Source organism: Falco rusticolus, chromosome 20, assembly GCF_015220075.1.
Source record: "Falco rusticolus isolate bFalRus1 chromosome 20, bFalRus1.pri, whole genome shotgun sequence".
Taxonomy (NCBI): domain Eukaryota; kingdom Metazoa; phylum Chordata; class Aves; order Falconiformes; family Falconidae; genus Falco; species Falco rusticolus.
In genome coordinates this window covers 5,645,370-5,663,752 of record NC_051206.1, presented here as the reverse complement: position 1 = coordinate 5,663,752, position 18,383 = coordinate 5,645,370, and the positions used below count along the sequence as shown (strand labels likewise).

The following is an 18,383-nucleotide window of genomic DNA, read 5'->3' as shown; positions in this document are numbered from 1 at the left end:
TCTTTTATAAGGCATCAGTTTTACAAGCAACCGTTCTATATCAACTGTGTAAACAATAATAAATTGCACATGTAAATCACTTTTCCCATCAATGGTCACTGTCTGCCTGTGCCTGGCTCAGGAGCTGCTCCCCGGGGAAGCAGTAGGTTGGTCACGGAGGGATTGCAGGCAGCATTAAGAGCAACAGTTTTAGTAGCTCACGGCAATGGAATCAGTGAGCTCATCAGAGGAGCCTGAGCTTCCCCAACCCAAAGGTAGGGGGAAGGGAACAGTTATCCTCCTTGTCACCGTTTGCCTCCAGGAATAATCACCACACATCTGGGGGGGGGCAATGAGGGGCTGTTTAGTTTCTAAGATCCTCCAAAAACTCTCAGAGTGGGACTGAGACACTGCATTCATTTAAAAACCAGCCACTCTGAGCACGCCAAAGCTCACCCTGCAGCTCCGAAAGCTGTGGCTTCTCAAGTCATACGAAGGTGCCGAGTGCTCAAAGCCTCCGTCAGAGGCCTGCTCCATCATTTCAGAAATGAGCAGGAGCCCTCCCAGAGGCTCTAAAGGCCAGGGGCTGCCCAGAAGCCTCCCCCGAGCTGGCAGTGCCAAGCTGCAGTGATGCTGAGGCTCCTGCAGCCTCTCTAGCAGGCTGCCACACAACCCCAATGCTACAACCACCACCTCAGGTTAGCGTTTCATGTGGGCATCCCGGTAAGCGACTGCCCAAGTGAAAGGCACGTCCACTTCTGCACTCTTTCCACCGATATCCCCAAGGAGCAAACAAAACCAGTTAGACTGCTTTCAACTTCTCTCCCATTACAGCACGGATGTGCATCCATTTGGAGCATGGAGTCGCACTGCAGTGCACCTAGTCATGACACAGCGTTTCTGTCACACAAGCATAGGCAGAGCTATGTTGTTTCTCAGGAAATAACAGTACACATACTAAAGCAGAAATTACATTAATTACAGTGATTGTTGGAAAAAATGTATTAAAAAAGCAGAGACAGACTTCCTGAAAAGAAGCCCTTATGTTCACAGGCTATAGAAAATAGTGTCAATACCTCCTTGGCCTGAAAACAGGGGAGGGAAGGGCTGCTTCCTTCCGTGGGATGAACCACCAAAAGTACATACTCCGGCAAATCACTTCTCTACATTTGTCATTTCCAACCGCAGATTTCGCTCATATCCGACCCCGAGCTCCTGCACGTCGCTGCTGTGTGCCTGGTACTTCCCCCCTGCCGTCCAGAAGTACCTTTATTGCAGGGGATGTGATGCTGACATTCGGACAGCATTCTGGAGACTCTTAGGACACACGCTACAGAAACAGCAGGGCTCAGTAGTCTTTGCAGTGCTCAGAAAGGAGCATGCCTCCCCAAAAGCAGCTTGTACACACAAGACAAAGGAGTGAATCATCCTACGAAGCTAGCAAAACTGGGAGGGATTTCTGGGAAGAGTGCAACTCCGAGAGGCCTCCTCTTAGAGGAACGGCACTAAGAGTACAATTCTCAACTCTGAATACTCTGACAGTTCTCCAGCCTTCTGCGCTCTTTCCCTCCCTTCACCACCCCCAATTCGGGAAGCGATTGCAGGTACCACGCCTTATTTTTCCTCCCTTTATTGTGTGCACAGTTCATCAGTGGAGAAGGGCACATCTGTCTTAATTAACAGAGTGCTTCCTATTAAAACAAGCTAAAATGTAAGGCTAGGAAGGCACTACCTTGCTTTCTAGTAGAACTAAAAAAGAGAAAAGCAGCTTTCACATTAAAAGTTAAAGCCTAATGCAAACAGCTTTCCCTTTAACTTTCAGTTCTCTTTTCTCTTCTGGCAAAAGCATCCTTTCTCTTCCCATGTTTCAGTACCAATCAAATTGACAACAAGCCTGCTGATGTACCAAAGAGAAGAGTTTGTTTCATGGGATTCCCCCCGGGACAAAACCACTCTGCAGCAGGTGAAAGCGCAGCACATCCCTTCACTGGACAAAAGCATCCGTTCCAGCAGGTATCTCCATGGCACTGACCCTTGCTTTATAAAAAGTCGATTTCCATGCCAGCTGCCCCCTGCAACATTTCACACATCACTAGCGACTCTCAAAGAGGGTACTAGGCTAGTTAATCAAAAATCCAATGAAACGGACAAGTGCAACAAAGCAGAAATTAGCACATGCAAGAGACAACCCTGCTCCTAAATCTTCCTCCTAAAAAAGCCAGCTACTAGTACTTATTCCTCCTCCCTTTATTGTGGGCACAGTTCACCAGTGGAGAAGGGCACATTTGTCTTAATTAACGGAGTGCTTCCTATCAAAAAAAGCTAAAATGTAAGGCTAAAAGTTTTCTCACTAAGAAGCACAAATTTTGAGAGATCTGTCCTTAATCCAACAATACATTGGCCACTTCAAGTCCCACCTAGCACTCAATGCTCCTCCTACCGACTGACACATTCAGACCTTATCTCACCCAGGGAAGAAAAACATACTCAGTCCAACCTAATTAGCATAAGGCAAATTTCTAGGACAAGGCAGTTTGCAGCTATCGCAGCAGTGTCGATAAACGCTAGGTTCCGGTATGCTGCCAAGGCATCATCAGATGCATTCCTGCAACCACATCAGTATTAAGATGCTACCCTCCAGTCAAGACTGTTACTACCCATGAGAATTCACCCACACGTTTCAGTATAAAGTAAAGGTGGTTTAATTCATAGCAATTAAGAAAAGACAAAAGTGACAGCAAAAAACCCAGCCCAGACATTCAGCTGGTTTCCACATAAGGTGTTTGAAGATACCTACATTCTGTTTTTCTAAGACAGGCTATTTTTTGTAGCTTCTTCTCTGCCCCTTTTTGACAAACTTCAATGCAATATAGTAAGTACGGTTCTCGAGCACAGTAGTTTGCAGTAAATTTTTTGGTAATTTACGGGACTTCTTGTACTCAGGTGCTTCCTGCCACTGGCCAAGGCTGCTGTCTGAATTGTCCTACACGTCACTGCTGAGAATATGCTAGTTATCATTCATTCTTGGGTGTAACACTAGTTGAGATTGCATTTCCAAGGACAAAAGCACAATTGCTTCCACTATATTTATCTTGTCTCATTAAAGACTGCCTTTAATTACCAAGCATTGAAAGCAACTAGGAAGATGTGAATCATTTTCTCATCCCCACCCCAAATCCACAGCAGGAATTTTGTGCACGTTCTGTGGCATGCAGGAGCTTGAAAACCATCAAAACATGTCATAGCCATTACGGCTCTCCAGACACTGAGGTAAGCTCTTGGGGTATTCACTCCCTGACAGTTAAGATGTATATTAACAGAAGTCAAGCTGCATCTCCTGTCTTCATAGACCTTGGCATGCCTGCAGATCGCTGCCTCAGTTACAGAAATACAGCACACAGCTACATCCACCTACACCGAACAGTTCAGCTCAGTTACCACCCGCCCTTTACCGTAACTCTTTCCCAAGCCTACTAAAGTGAGGTCAAAGATATGCTCTTCAATAGAAGCCAAAAAACCCACCCAAAACCAAGAAAACCAAACAAACGAAGACAGTTTAGACTGTAGCTTATTACACCACAAAAGAAACTAATTTCATATAAACAAGCTCATCAGCACATGACCAGCACAGCAGCTCAGGCTGCAGGCAGGCTAACAGGAAGGTGCCATCGGCACAGCAAGCTGCAGGGCTGCCCGGCAGGGACAAGGCGCAGACCCCCCAGCCACGGCTTTGCGGGGCCCAGCATTGCTGGGGGTGCCAGCAACGGCTCCGGGGCTCACCTGCTCTGACCACCCCTTTCGGAACCCTCACTGCTTTCAGCATCACAAGCGATACTGAAGACCATCCTTCTGTACAGTGAACAAGACACCAGCGTTCCTCTGATACTGCCTCTATTTGTTCACAGCTGCCCATCAGTGAAACTCAGAGAGAAGACACCCAGTATGACCATTTACTTGTATTTGCCTACTTCAACTTACTCAGCCCCTAAGTGAGAGTGGAAATGGAGCCAGGGAAAGCCTCAGGACCACACAGGAGTAAGGCACTGCTAATGCCCTCTCTGGATTTATCCTGTGTCTACATCCACCCTGGCAACTTTTAGCCATTTTACTCTAAATGTAAAGGCTTGACCAAAACAGTGTCAAACCTAGAGCATCAGCTGGCAGCAATGAGTGTCAACCTATTAGCTGTGCACATGTAGAGTCAAAAGACGCACACTGTTAAAGCATTAAATACACAAACCCATTAAATTAACTATTGTTATAATTGTTTACAATTAACAGATGAGGTCAGCTGCACTGGTCATTCGACACTTCAGCAGCAGACTGCTCACTAGAAGAGGTGCCAGGAGCTTTATGCAGCCATCTCCAAAACACCCTCAGGTCCCGGGGTAGGGTCAGTCCCACACAAAGCATCTCCAACAAGCACCCCTGATGTCCAATGGATTTCCCTTGTGGTGTTTTAAGTTGTATCTCTAATACCCAAAGGAGGCTCACAGCTTACACCCCTTCTGTCTGGCTGCAGATTTTTAGAAGTATGCTGTCACACCTCCACTTTCCTTCAACTAACTAAGAGCTAACATTCAGTGTTTCCTTGTAGAACCTGTTTCTTAGATCTCTGATGATTCGTATTAGGCTCTACTGGCTCTACTCTCCAGTTAGACCGTACCTGTCCTGAAAAAGGACCCAAAGCAGGACACAACAGTCCAGTGAGGCCTTGCAAGTATCAAGGTTCACAAGCTTTATGTGTTTAATATCTCCACAGGTTAATCTCTCTTCCGTAACAGACGGCATGGCTGATACACTTGTCACAACCTACTCCAACACTCATTTCCTTTCCCATCAACATGCTCCTTCCTGCACCCCATTTTTCATCCTCTCATACCTGTGCAATTATTTCCACCTCAGCAGAACACTTTGCGTTCATCCTTTCAAAGTCGCGTCTTTCTGCCAGAGATTTCTCTTGTGTGTCCACATTACTGGGGTTGGTAACTCTCTCATTAAGGGGCCTGAATCCTATCTAACTGGAAGGGTATCGACTGCAAACTCAACATGCATTCTCTGTGTCCCATACTCAAAATCACAGAGGACTTCACCAAGCGGTATCTCTTTGGGGAGAAACTTCTGTGAACTGCCTTACAGATGTCCTTCCAGAATAACATGTAACCACTGATTGCATCATCAGTGTATTTCATCAATTGATTAAACACTTACAGAAAGCATTTTTAGGTGCAGCTGACCTTTCCTCGAAGATGACAGCTGTAGCGAGATTTATGCTTTGGATTACTGAAAGCAAAAACCTCCTTCACTTTCACTATGTAAATATTACCCAAGTCCACTTAAAAAATATTTAGAGATTTATACAAAACATCAAGCTAACAAATCTTCTGCTACAGTTAGGAACATTTCCTGTGAAGCCAGCAGTTTCAGTTCCTCCCATACCTCAAGGGCTAAAGAGTGTGCCTTGGTGATGCTCCATCTCCAAAGCACCCAGGCACATTTAGCCAGCTGTTCCTCTACAGAGCACTCCTCCTTGTGACTTTTCTTTCTGTCTCCTCCCTCCCTTGCTCTAAATCTTCAGACCAAGTGGGTCTCCTTGTGTCATGGTGCCTTTTTAAAAGGAAAAGATGACCAGTTATCATGGCAAGAGAAGCAAATTCATCTACTTGATCCATTGCTCACCTGGAATATTTGTTTCACATTAAAGCTGGCAAGAACAGCTAATAATAACATCTCTTAGTATTTTACTGGGTGCGCTGGATGTTAATGAGGATACTGAGCTCTTCTACAGCAATATTTCCTAGAAAATTCTTACCTCTCTCTTGCCGAAATCCTGACCTATGCTGTAAGTGTTTCCTGTCTAGACTCTTACCATTCCTTCTGCCCTTTCTAAAGCCACGCTAATTTGTCTGCAGGAGAACAGCTACTCTTTTTCCACAAAAAGGACTGTCACTCTTGTTCTCTAGTACTGTCAAAACACCCTCTCCACCTTGGAACCTTCTTACAAGGAGAAAGAGAGCAAAGCCACACTATACTCCGGTGCAAGATGATTAACCTCACCAGGACAGCCTTCCTCCTGGGTCAATGGCCCTGGAGTCTTTGCCCTTCCATCCGTGTCAGTCTTGCCCATGGAGAGAAGCTCCTCGCACACAGAGCCCACTCACTTCCTCCACATCTCATCAGCTGTGTAGTGTCAGCTCGACTCACACAGTGGAGGTTCGTGGGAACGTTTCTCTTTGGAGATGTCACTATCTTTAAATTTGGCCACCAAAGGAAACCACGTAATACAAATTCAATCACAGAACTCGGTACAGTTGAGCAAATAAACTTTTTTTTTTTAATTTTAGCTTGAGAAATGAGAATGATTGAGACATGCAAAAACTACAGTCATGTTTCAAACTTCCTTTTTCTGAAAACAAAGCACTACAGAAGTCAACATTAGTTACACTGAAATTTCTTTCCTCTTTTTATTCTTCACATGGAGGAAATAACCACAAAAACCCTCTTTACTCTGCTGAATGATTGTCCCAGATTTGTTGAAATATGGGTGAGGCAGTGCTGTGTTTTTCATGATCTGAACAAAGGAATTATCTTAACCAAACACTGCATCTCCCCAGAAGTTCAAACCAAAGCATTTAGACACTTTAAGAATCCCTTTAAAGACTGGTAAAGTATGGCCAGAACATCCTGGTGTGTGTATGACACCAAGCAGCGAGGAAGAGACCAAGTAGCAAAAAAACCAGTCCCTGCCGACAGCAATGCCAGATGGTTTCTCTGTGAATTTACATGGCCAAAAGCTAAAGCCGCCTACGGACACAAATAGGAGGGGAAAATCTACACAAATCCCTTAAGGCTACACATCACTATATGATTATGCTCATTCAGGAATTTTCAATTAGTAGTTTCCGGTAACACCCCATTTCTGCCTCATATCCCTATTTACTGGGGAGCGTCCAAAGCACTTACATTCCAATCCAAAAGCTGGAAGTTCCTGGATAAAATGAAACAGGCGACTCGTTTCTCCCCTCTCCTTCGTGCTCAGACATGAGACAAAGGAGGTACGTTATCTGTCATTGCAGATTTAGCACTATTGGCTGGGACAGAGACTTCGGAAAGCAGAGAGAAACACTGCCATCCACCATCAGGAACTACGGTGACCCATGTTTCCTCCTGCCCACAGGTGGGAACTACAATACTACTCCTCAAAACACCAACCAGTCCACTGGAAGCACCAGCATCCAAAACCCTGGAGAGGCATCCTTTAACACTTCACTCCTTGGTGCACTGGCAAGGCAGTTGCCAACACACTGTGCTACCTCAACCACAAGCCAACAGCCACCTTTCAAAAGCTTGGCTTTCGTCTAGCACACAGCTCACAACTGCCAGCACCACCACGCCAAGTGAGAGGCAAGAGATTTGCAGCACAGAAACCCTCGAGGAGAGTTACCCACCACAAGAGCACTGTTTCTCAGCATGCAGCATCACTATTAGTCTTAGAGAAGACTCCTCAATTAGGAAGCCCTGACTATAAAACTATGCATTAATGACAAACACAGAAGTTTAACACAGCGAATATATCCCTTCAGGAGGAGGAAAATGGTGACAGAGGAGGCATTTCTGACTATCATGCATCATAACATCAGAATCAGCATCATAAAAGCCTGTAAACAGAACAGTTTCAATCCATAAACAATCCATGAAGACAGCACAGCGTCGACTCATTAAAAGCCCATACAGAGAGCATGGTGTCCGTTCATTGCCATCAGCGATGGCACTGTGCTGTGCCTGGGTTCTAGCCACCGTCCTCCTCGGGGGAGAGCAGCCTGCTGGGGGTCCTGCCTCATGCCTGGCTCTGCCGGAGCAGGTGATGCCCTGGCTCCATGCTGGTGAAGGCCACCCAGACAGAGAGGGGGAGGACACAGGTCCCTGCACGTGTCCCCTGAAACACAGTGGAACTGATACGGGTGTTCTGTCACCTCCACAGTGAAGCCCAGCATCCACTGGGCTGGGTAAAGGACGCTGATCTACCCAGGACCTGCTCACACCAACATTTCTGGGAGACCTGTGCCCAGGCTGCCCACCCCACCCCCTGCTTTCCAGGCTTTCTTGCGGCTGGATCGCCACCTGCGCTGTAGGAGTGTGGAAGAGCTTGTGGAGAGCAGAACGCCCATCCTGGCACGGAGCGGGAGAGCACAGCGGCGTGCTGCCCGGCCGCGGGCGAACCCAACCAGGTGTATGGGGCCGCCACCAGCTCACCGGCCGGTGTCAGGGTCGAGACGAAGGCCCGGCTGTCCCCCTGCTGTCCCCTCGGCAGCGTCGCCGGCCAGGCCCAGCATCTGCCCGGAGCGTCCCGGCAGCGACGGACCCGGACCGGGCCCAGGCTGCGTGGCCCCGCGGCGCCCTGCTGCCGGCCGGGCCTTCAGACACCTGTGACCCCTGCGCCACCATCGGGGCCCAGGGCGACATCCCCCGGGGCACCGGGCGGCAGCCCCCCCGCCCGGCAAATGGGGATCCCCACCCCGCCCGCCAGCCCCCGGGGCCAGCCCGGGCCCCGGCAGCCCCGAGGAAGGGGAGGGGCGGCCGGACGCCCCCAAAGCCGGGCCGGGCCCCGGCAGCGCAGGGAGCAGCGAGGAGGGGGCCCGACCCCGCGGAGGGAGCGGGGAGGAGGCCCGGCCGCGCCGCCCGGGGAGGGAAGGGGGGGCCGGCGGCGGGCCGGGAGCGGGGAGGGCCGGCGGCAGGCCCCGGCCCCGGCGCACTCACCCGCGCGGCCCGGCTGCCCGGGCGCGGCCAGCAGCAGGAGGCAGAGGCAGCTGCGCGCCGCCCGGGCCCGGGCCCAGGCCATGGCGCTCCCCGTCCGCATCGCCCCTCCCGGCTGGGGCGCTGGGTCCGGCCGGCGGCCCGCGGCCTTATGGAGCCGGGCCGGGGCCTGCGCCGCGCCGCCCTCCGCCGCTCCGGGGCGGGGCCGCTCCGCCCGCAGCACCGCGGACAAGGGGCGGCCCCGGCCCGGCTGGCGACGAGGCTCAGGTCCTCCTGCCGCCCACCCGGGCCGGGGGCTGAGCCCCGCTGTGCCCAGGGAGGCACCCCGCCGGCCGCCCCCCCCCCCCCCCCCGGACGAAGCCAGCGTTCACCTTCCCGGCGCTTCTGTAGAGAAAAAAACAGCAGGGCCTGAGGGCGAGCAGTTGCCGAGGGCCAGCGGGCTGAGGGGAGCTGGGGCCAGCACAAAGCGCAGGCACCGCGGCCCTGCTGGCCGCCCCTTCCCCAGCGCCGCCACGCACGGAGCACACGGCACATGGAGCACACGGCAGCGGGGCCGCCACGCACGGAGCACACGGCACCGCCACGCACGCCGGACACACGGCAGCAGAGCCACAGGCCAGCGCAGGAGCCCCCGCCAGCACCACATGCCCTCAGAGGCCTCACGTGTGGCCTCTGACCTGCCTCTGGAAAACAACCCGCGCAACACCCTCCCCAGGCACTCCATGTAGCGCGGCATCCTTCTTCCAGAGGAGGAGGAATAAACAACATGTGACACATCAGTCACGTTACTGACTGTGATGGAGAAGCACCCTTGTACTACAGTGATAAGCAGCACAAGAGCCTATACAAGTAAAACCCAGTTTTACTGATGACTTCTCACATACCGATAACCTTTCTTGGTTTTCTGAGTGTGGCACTTCACAGGTTTTTTTGAGCATCCAAGTTCTTTTCCCTAGCAGGTCGCTGCTCTTGAACAAAACAGACTCAGCAAAATACCCCTCCGTTGATTCAGAGCCAGATCTACACCAAAGGCCACACACATCCCATCAGCACAAAGAACAGACAACTAGACATGAGCGTCCTTTGAGTGCTATCAGCCAGAAACATCCATCAAGTTTTCACTCCCAGGGGTCTGACCAATATCTATGATGTTTTAGAAATTGCTTTTGAATGCACATGATGCAAAAGTTGCCATCAATAAATACATAACAGGCTGAGCAATTGGCACAAGTCTTCCCTGTCTTCTTAAGTATAAGATTTTCTACAAACTCATAAGAGGTTTATGCTGCTGTCACTACAGTGAACAATTAAAGAGAAAAGAGTAATTTGGCCTTTTGCATCCCAAAAGCCTGCATCCATTTTTGCAGGAGTTACAGGAAGACAACCTGTGACTCACAGGTTTCCCCCTCGCAGCCTCCAGCAACCCGATGCTGGAATAAGGCAACAACCCGACTCTACGAAGCCAATTTTATGAATCCTAACAGACCAAACCACAAAGCTATGCAGGAAGCCGGGTGTTAAATTGTATAATACCACAAGGTGAGACAGAGGATTTTATTCCCACCTGATGTTAGAAACACCACAGAGGTTATGTATCTCCAACCCTTATGGAAGCTGCACATAGCTTATGAGTCAGGTAATACATTGTGCTTCCTGTAAGCTGGGCATTCCCCAAGACACAGGAGGCTTCCCATGGATTATGGTAATAACACGGATCAAATACAGATACCGCTGTGCACTGTACAAATAATGCACAAACACGAATGATCCCACAGTTCCTGCCTGAGGGGCATGAGATTCCCAGGTCCACATTTAGCAAGAGCCATATCAATCTCCCTTGACTTCTCATGTCACTCACCACCACTATCACAACCTTGCAATACAAGGAACTGAAGACAACACACCTCAAAACTCCAGAAACAAGGCCAGAAAGCTAGGACAGCTTCTGAACACACATTTTGGGTCAAATGTAAACCTGCCAACTTTGGCAACAGAAAAAATCTGGAGAACTGCTCATCTGATCAACCAGTTCAAGCACATCTGAAATGCCTGCATCAGAGGAGCTATTGCTCAGACATGGTGGAAGATGCTCTTGGAGAAGAACCAGGTGAAGCAAAACCAATAAATCCTGGAGCTCTGCAATCTCTTAAGTCACAACTGAAACATCAAAAGTAAGCACTGGGATCCAGGTCATAAGCTGTCTTCAGCACAGACTTCATTACTAGAATAAGGCAACGCGAGAAAATCCACTGTAGACAAAAGCCTTAGAGATTACTTGATATTAAAATTAGGATGCTTCATTCTTTCAAAGGCTTAAATAGGAGCAGTACTCTCTTAAATAGGCATAAAAGGCAGAAACGGGAAATACCTCAAAGAAGTTAAGTTACTAAGAAAAAACTTACACAAGTGGAAACCAAATATGCGAGCTAGACCTCTCATTTCCACAGAACATTGGCAGTACAAGAGTAAGCCATGCAATACAGCAGCCAGTCCAGCTGAAATCACTCGCACTGATGTGGCTGCTGAGCCAAAAAGATGCAAACCCAACTATTTACACCAAAGGCAAAGTATCCAGTGCAATAAGAAAGCTCACGTGGTAGGTGCTGAAAAGAATCTCACTCGATGCCTGGGGAGGGCAAGGGAATTTGGTGTTTTTCAAGCAAAAGCAATCCAACATCCTTTGACAGAGCAGGGACACAGTTTCTTGCCTGTTGTTGACAGTGGGACCACAAGACAGCAGCCCCTAAGGAATGCAGCGAAGGGGATGGCACAAGGCCAGAAGTTTATCAACCAGCAAATAACCAGGACCTTTGCCTGCCCTCTGCAGCAGTAAGGAAGGCCCAAGGAAAGAGGCATTTCCTCTGTGATTTGCCTCTGCCAATCCCCTTCGGAGGCTTTAAAAGATTTTTAGGCTGGTTTCTAAAGGAAGAAAGGCTAATGTACAACATGAGCAGCAGTACTATCCAGTGTATCAGGGTGGAAATCTTGCACACGTGAGTACCGGTGGAGCTTACAGACACTTTGTGATCTGGATTACAGACATTGCCAGGCTGTGGTTTAGTAAGCCATATTGTGCTCAAGCAGATAGCAAGGGCAGGGGAGAGGACATGGAATGAATTCCCTAAATGACACCTGCCATTTGTCAGTTATGTTCACAGTTCTTTGTAACAAAGCTGTACAATCAGCAAGAAGTCTCCCAGAAATCCTCATGCTGGTGCTGGCCATTACACGCATGTACCTTTGCCAGACTGAAGGGTATAAGGACTCCAACTCAACTGGCTAAGCATGTAACAGTAGTTTTAAATAGCAAAGTCAGATGTGTCATGTTCTCTCTCCAACCTCAATCCTGCTGGCTCCCACATCCTCTCCACATACCATGTACATGGCATTTGCTTACAAGCACTGTAAATAAGACAGATTAAGGATTTTGGATGCAGTCAGGACTTCACTGACATCACCAGCAACAGTCCAAATGGCTTAGGAAGCACACTCGTTAACACCGCACCAGAGATCGCTGGCTGACGGGCACCCCTGAATCCTGGTAACGGCTCTTTCCCAAATGCATTCTTGTCAAATTACGTGTTTTGCCTGGCTTCCAGATGGAGTTAATGAATGCCACGTACCTGTCTCAAACTGTGCTTGGCATTTCCAATCTAATGACCTCAAGACACTGTGGGAGGGATTAAATGAGGTAGAAGAAATCGAGGCAAAGAAAATTGGTGGAAATAGGCAGCAGCTTGTCCAGATGTAGTCAATAGCAGGATCTCAGTCTCTAACCCTCTACTTTTAAATACCTAAGTGCACCATTCTCTTCAATTAACCACAGAGACTCACGCAGAAAGCACTCAGGTAGTCTCTACAGCTCTCCAAGCGTAACAAAGGGCCAGGACTAGGCAAGAGTGTCTCCCAATCGCTTTGTACAAGGGGTAGGGCAGTTAGGGCAAAAAAACATTCTGCTGCTTGACCATCTGAGCTGGACTAGCTCCTCCTCTGGGCAGGAAGATGGTCTAGACAACTCCTGAAATCCCTGTTTTCCCTTTGACAGGAAGTTTGCTCAAGGGGTTGAGTCCCACTTATTTTCAAAAAACTTCCAGATCACTCTTTGGTAAGTTCAAGGGAACAGAGACATGGCTTCACCCCTCCTGGATCTAAGGCTTCTCCAAGCAGCAGTTGGCTATACAGCTCCTTCTGGACCGCAACCTGCCACTGCCCTAGCTGGTATTTCCTTGCTGCCTCAACTGATTGCATTCCCAGCCCCTTTGGACATGACCTTTCCCCCAGTAATTAACACGGTAAGGTCTGAAAACATCAGGCCCTACAGTGTGAGTTTCATTTACACCCACTTCAAAGATGCTTTATATTGACAGAACGGTGTAAGACCTGAGTAAAACACACACTCAACACGATCTTTCCCCTGCCTTCCTTAGTGCTGCCAATGAAATCCACGGCTGCCCAGCCCACATGCTATGCAATCCTTAAGGTATTTCTAAAGCCACTTGGAAGCCTCTTAATCATTAAGGAAGGGCTTAATGAGACAGCTGGCCATCACATCCAACAGAAAAACCAGTTACTGCGCAGGTCAGAGGAAAGCCTGCTCCAGAAGCACCGCCCGCAGCTCCCCAGGCCCACAGCCACCGTTAACCATCAGCGACCAGGCCGAGGCCGTGGTGCCTGCGGGAAGGCGGCACTGCCTGGCACCGGGGGGCTTCGTGTGCCTGCGGCCCCCCTCCCAGCGAGAGCACGGGGACGAGCAGCTCTCCGTGCCTGCCCGAGCCACACCGGGCTCCGGGCCGCTGCCTCGGTGCTGAGCCCGGGCTCGGGGGAAGCTGCGAGCCACAGCACAGCCCGGGGAGCCCCGTTCCCGCCGCTGCCTCAGCAGAGGCGGGCGGGCCCTGCCTGTCACCGTGACACACTGACGTGGGGAGCGGGGCCCGAGGCGAGGCCTTCCCCCGTGCCGAGAGAAGGCGGCGGCGGCACCCCCGGGGCGGCTCTGCCGGGGCGGGGGACGGCGGCTGCGCCCGCCTGCAGGGCAGTGTCTCCGAGCGCCGGGCCGGGCATCGCGGCGCCTCCGCCGGGCGCAGGGGGAGCGCCTGGGCGGCCGGGGGCGGCCGGGGGCGGCGAGGCCCGGCGGCGGACCGCCCCCTCCCGCACCAGACGGCTCCCGACCGCGCCCCAGCAACTCACACCGAGCGGGGCAGCGCGTCTGGAGCCCCGTTCCTGCCGCAGCCCCGTCACAGCCAGAGGCCTGCGCGGCAGGCGCCCCGGGGCCGACACTCACGACCGCCCCGAAGCGCGAGCGCCCGCGCCCGCCCCTGTGCCCCGCCCCCACCCTCCGCCCATAGGCCGGCGGGCCCCCCGGCAGCCAATCGCCTCCTCGGCTGCCGCGCACTTCCGCGCAGCCTCCCGCCGCGTCTTCTTCCGCCCTCACCCTGACTGGCTGTGAGCAGCTATTCCCCGCCCCCAAACGTCGACGGCGGGCTTCTATTGGCTGGCGGCGGCGCGGCGGCCGGGGCGGGCGCGGCGTCTCCTAGCAGCGGCCGCCGCCATGGCGCCGCGGCGCGGCGGGCCGGTGGGCTACGTGCTGCTATGCGGGCAGGCCGCGCTGCTGCTCGGCAACCTGCTGCTGCTGCAGGGCGCCTCCCGCGGCCTCCCCCACAACGGCACCGAAGCTGAGGCGCCGGGGCCGCCCGCCGCCAGCTGGGCCTACACCGACCCGCGGGCACCGCTCGTCCTCTGCACCTACCTGTAAGAGGAGGGCCGCGCCGGGCAGGGGGCGGGTGGGGGGGGCGGCCGCCTCGTCCTCCCTCACCGCTCCCCTCCTTCCCTCACCGCTCCCCTCCTTCCCCGCAGCCCCGAGGAGTTCGTGGAGTGCGAGGAGCCGGTGGACCACGGCGGGAATGCCACGGCGCAGCAGGAGCTGGGCCACGGCTGCGTGAAGGTGAGGGCCGGGTGAGCGGGGCGGGGGGCTCGGCCGGGGCTCGCTGCCGGCCGCCCCCGGGCCCTGCCCGCGGCTGAGGTCGCCCGCGCTGCCCGCAGTTCGGCGGACAGGCCTACGGCGAGGTGGACCACACGCGGGTGCAGTGCCGAGCGCTGGACGGCATCGAGTGCGCCGAGCCGCGGAGCTTCCTGCGGGGCAGCAAGCCCTGCGTCAAGTAGGACGCGTTCCCGGGGGCGGGAGGGCCCCGCACTGGGAGGGCCCCTCGCCCGGGCCCTGCACCTCGCCCGGCCCCCGCGGGAGGGAGCCCCGCCGCCAGGCACGGGCCCAGCCGGCGGGAAGGCCCCGGGGGGGCGGGGGCCGCTGCCCCACCGCCGCTGACCTCTGACCGTTCCCCTTGCAGGTACACTGGACATTACTTTATAACCACTCTGCTCTACTCGTTTTTCCTGGGTTGCTTTGGAGTGGATCGCTTCTGCCTGGGCCATACCGGGACCGCCGTGGGGAAGCTGCTGACGCTCGGAGGACTGGGGATATGGTGGTTCGTGGATCTGATCCTGCTCATCACTGGTGGGCTGATGCCCAGTGACGGCAGCAACTGGTGCACCGTGTACTGAGGGGAGCAGAGCTGACCCCGGGAGAGGCTAACGGCGCCTCTGCAGGACTGGAGACAGACTCCTCCGCTTGTTCCGCAGCTTCAGAACAGGCTTATGCCTTGCACAAACAGGGATTTACAAAGCTGTAACTTAACGTGCAAATCAACTGTTCTTGTTGGCGCCTCTGTACAAACCTTGGATACAAAATTGTTTAGTATATATTTTGCTTGTTTAAAATAATCTGGATTCCTACCACCACCACCCCAAGCGGTGACAGTTTGAGAAATCAGGCCTTGCAAACACAGGTGGTCAAACAAGTCTTAATAAATTATGGAAGGAGCTGATTCCACATACTTTCGGTATTAGAGTACATAGGCATGCAGGCCGCTAGCGTGTGGTTTTGTGTTACTAGACTTTGCAAACCTTTAAGGTTTAGTAACCCATCACAAGGTTATAGACACTGTGGCAAAGCGATGAAGTCTTAATTCTACGCTATTTGTTTAAAACCTTGTTCACTGGCTGCAGGGGAAGCTGAGTTAGATTTAGTAGAAACTGCACCCTTTGGAGAAAATTACTTCCCACTCTCTTGCAGGCGGGGAAAGCCACAGTGCCACAAATAAAGTTGCTATTCAGGCCTCTCAAAATCAGCACTTGTGTCTATCGATGTAATTCTCCCTGCCATGCTCATATTGACAGAAACATCATCTGTAGGACACTGCAGCCACTCTAAAAGAGTACATGTGTTATTTTAGAACTGCCTGTTTCTCCTCCTGTCCCCTGCCCTTCATAAGTAAGTATGCTTTTCAAAATGTGTTCCATCATACTGCCCATGGCAGCAGGTTACATTCCCTTTCCCTGCTGCTCCAGTTGTGTTCCTTAAAACCCGTGACTGTTGAGTGGCCACCGTTTGTGTTTTACAAAACTGTTAACTGCCGGCTTTGCCTCATTAGTGACAGAGGGCTCATTTGCACCCAGAGCTGCAGGGAACAGCTGGGAGCCATCACAGAGCTGGGAAGGGGCTGGAGCTGCCAAGGGGTAGCTCCCATCTGCATGCCGGTCACCGCTCTGGCTCCAGCCCACAGCACAGGGCACATGCAGTACCGAAATGAGCGGGAGCTTCAAGCAACCTCACACTCAAAAGAGGAAGCCCCACCAGATGCAGTCTGAAAACTTACCAAGCTGAATAAGAACGGGAAAAGGAAGCTGCAGTTAAGTCACAGCCAGAACCAGACACAAAAATCCGTATATGCAAAAGTCCAGTCACATTTGATGTAAAATATAGCAAACAACCATTCTCCATTCTCACACAGTTCTGCAAACTGAGGACCCTCCAGCCATTTGCATTTGGCTAATTTCTGCCTGTGTTACTTCTACTTCTGCCTCCAAGGGAGCTGCAACGGGGTTCAGTTTGGCCGGGAATTCTGCCTATTCTAGTTTTGGTTTGTGGTTTATTGCAACAACTCCTCCTCTCTGGGGAATGGGATTTATATCCCATTTAGGTCACAAGTAATCTGAATTTGGCAGCTTTGAATAGGTCTCAGGGCACTGGGGTGGGGAGAGGCTTCATCATGAAACGACCACATTCTTTGGACCAGTGAAACAACAGGGCTGAAAAGCCCACGGTGGGGAAAAAATTATGCAGCGAGCCAGAAAGAAAAAAAATTTCCATGTGCAAAAGCCCACGGTCATTAACATCTCCCCATGTCCTTAGCCCAGGAGCTGCCAGCTAACAGCAGGACCTCAGATTCCTTCCGTGTACAAGGCTGTCATGGACTATGCTGAGGAATACCAGGGGTATTGGTCTGACAGCTTTCCTCCTGCCTGCGTATTCAGAAAGGCAAAGATAAACCAAGAGTTTTATTGGGCCACACTTACCCCTGGAAGGGCTCAAGATGAGCCATAGATGGAGCTGTCTTAGCATCACCAGCCATAAAATTAAACTTGCACCTCAGGCCGGGAGGATGCGCACCGCTTGGAGACAGGATGGTTTCTGCTCCAGCCTCATGTCCTTTACCAAACACATGCTCTGGCAACAAGGGATGCTTCTCGCGTGGTTAGTCATTGTCCCCTTATTTTCTAGCAGTGACAAACTAGATCAAAAACTTTTTCAAAGCAGAGGCCATGGTGGCCCTTTGCCCTCCCTTCCCTGCGGTCCCCCCCCAGCTGCTGCACCCCGTCCCCTCACCCTGGCAGGGATGGTGTTCGATGCCCCCAGCAATAATTACCCAAAATACACAATGCAAACAGACAGCCTGGGAAAGCGACTGGGATTTCCTTTTTTTTATTTAAAAACACAGAAAAAAGGGCATTCCATCTCCTGCAGACAGCATTTACAGGCAAGGGGCGGGAGGTGAGTAACCGACACCATGGGAGTCACGGAGCATCGCCCACATGAGGCACCCCAGCCCTAAGAGCACTTGAAATCCACAGCCAGTACTTGCACAAACGGCTGAAACCGCTTGGGAGTTTCCATAGAAAAGAGCAAACCCATCTCTCTCACCACTCTTTCCGCACAAGACACCTCGAACCTGCATGTACCTCTAGGAAAGCGGGGAAAACTCACAGCACACGCTTCATCTTCAAAAAGGAGCAGCTACTGGGGGATGCGTTCATCCACACACAGGACAGCTAGGAAGCAAATGCAGAGATGAGGGGATAACAAGTTTGCTTTAAAAATCACTGCAAAGCTCCACTGAGGTCTGGCTGCATCTGCCTGGTCCTTTGGGGTGGGAGAGAAATTCCTCCCCACCACACCACCTGCATGACGGACGGGTATGGAGCCCGGCTCAACTCTCAACATGCTTGTTTCAGTCTCACATTCAGCCTTCAAGCTGTCCTGGGGATGCGGGAGGGTGGGAATGAGAAACAGGAATGTTGCAATAGCTGGAGCCACTGGTAGTTTCTCCTCCTGGATAATTAACCCCGATTGTGCAACAAGCTTCTGCTTTACCATCCCAGGCCCGAAGAAACTTTCCAATTAGCAAGCAACAAAAACACTTGGTACTCCATGGTTTTGAAGCCTTGCACCAAGTAACCATCATCTCTCTGCATTTGATGTTCTCCAGAAATGAGGTCAGTGTGCTATCACCAAATGCTGTGACTCTGTGATTGATAGGCTT

The 18,383-nt window shown here is 51.9% G+C and overlaps 2 protein-coding genes across 2 annotated transcripts in view; one reads left to right on the top strand and one right to left on the bottom strand.

Annotated features, from left to right (window-relative positions):
* Positions 1 to 8,900, bottom strand: part of LOC119140477 (disintegrin and metalloproteinase domain-containing protein 9-like) — a 30,009-nt gene extending 21,109 nt beyond the window's left edge. Inside the window, 1 exon segment of the mRNA XM_037371859.1 lies at positions 8,737 to 8,900. Coding sequence (XP_037227756.1) covers positions 8,737 to 8,836 — 100 coding nt within the window. The 5' untranslated portion in view covers positions 8,837 to 8,900.
* A 5,335-nt stretch (positions 8,901 to 14,235) lies between these two features.
* On the top strand, positions 14,236 to 15,911 carry TM2D2 (TM2 domain containing 2). Its single transcript, XM_037371831.1, has 4 exons — positions 14,236 to 14,478; positions 14,584 to 14,671; positions 14,770 to 14,885; positions 15,072 to 15,911. Exons 1-4 carry the CDS (start codon positions 14,279 to 14,281, stop codon positions 15,283 to 15,285), a joined length of 618 nt encoding a protein of 205 aa, XP_037227728.1. The 5' UTR covers positions 14,236 to 14,278; the 3' UTR covers positions 15,286 to 15,911.
* The last annotated feature ends 2,472 nt before the right edge of the window (positions 15,912 to 18,383 follow it).

What these genes read in the sequence shown, in the direction of transcription:
- TM2D2 (XM_037371831.1), top strand. Translation starts at nt 14,279, where the DNA reads ATGGCGCCGCGGCGCGGCGGGCCGGTGGGCTACGTGCTGCTATGCGGG. An exon ending in TGGGCCACGGCTGCGTGAAG is followed by an intron (nt 14,672 to 14,769) that starts GTGAGGGCCGGG and finishes CGCTGCCCGCAG; the next exon opens with TTCGGCGGACAGGCCTACGG. An exon ending in GGCAGCAAGCCCTGCGTCAA is followed by an intron (nt 14,886 to 15,071) that starts GTAGGACGCGTT and finishes TTCCCCTTGCAG; the next exon opens with GTACACTGGACATTACTTTA.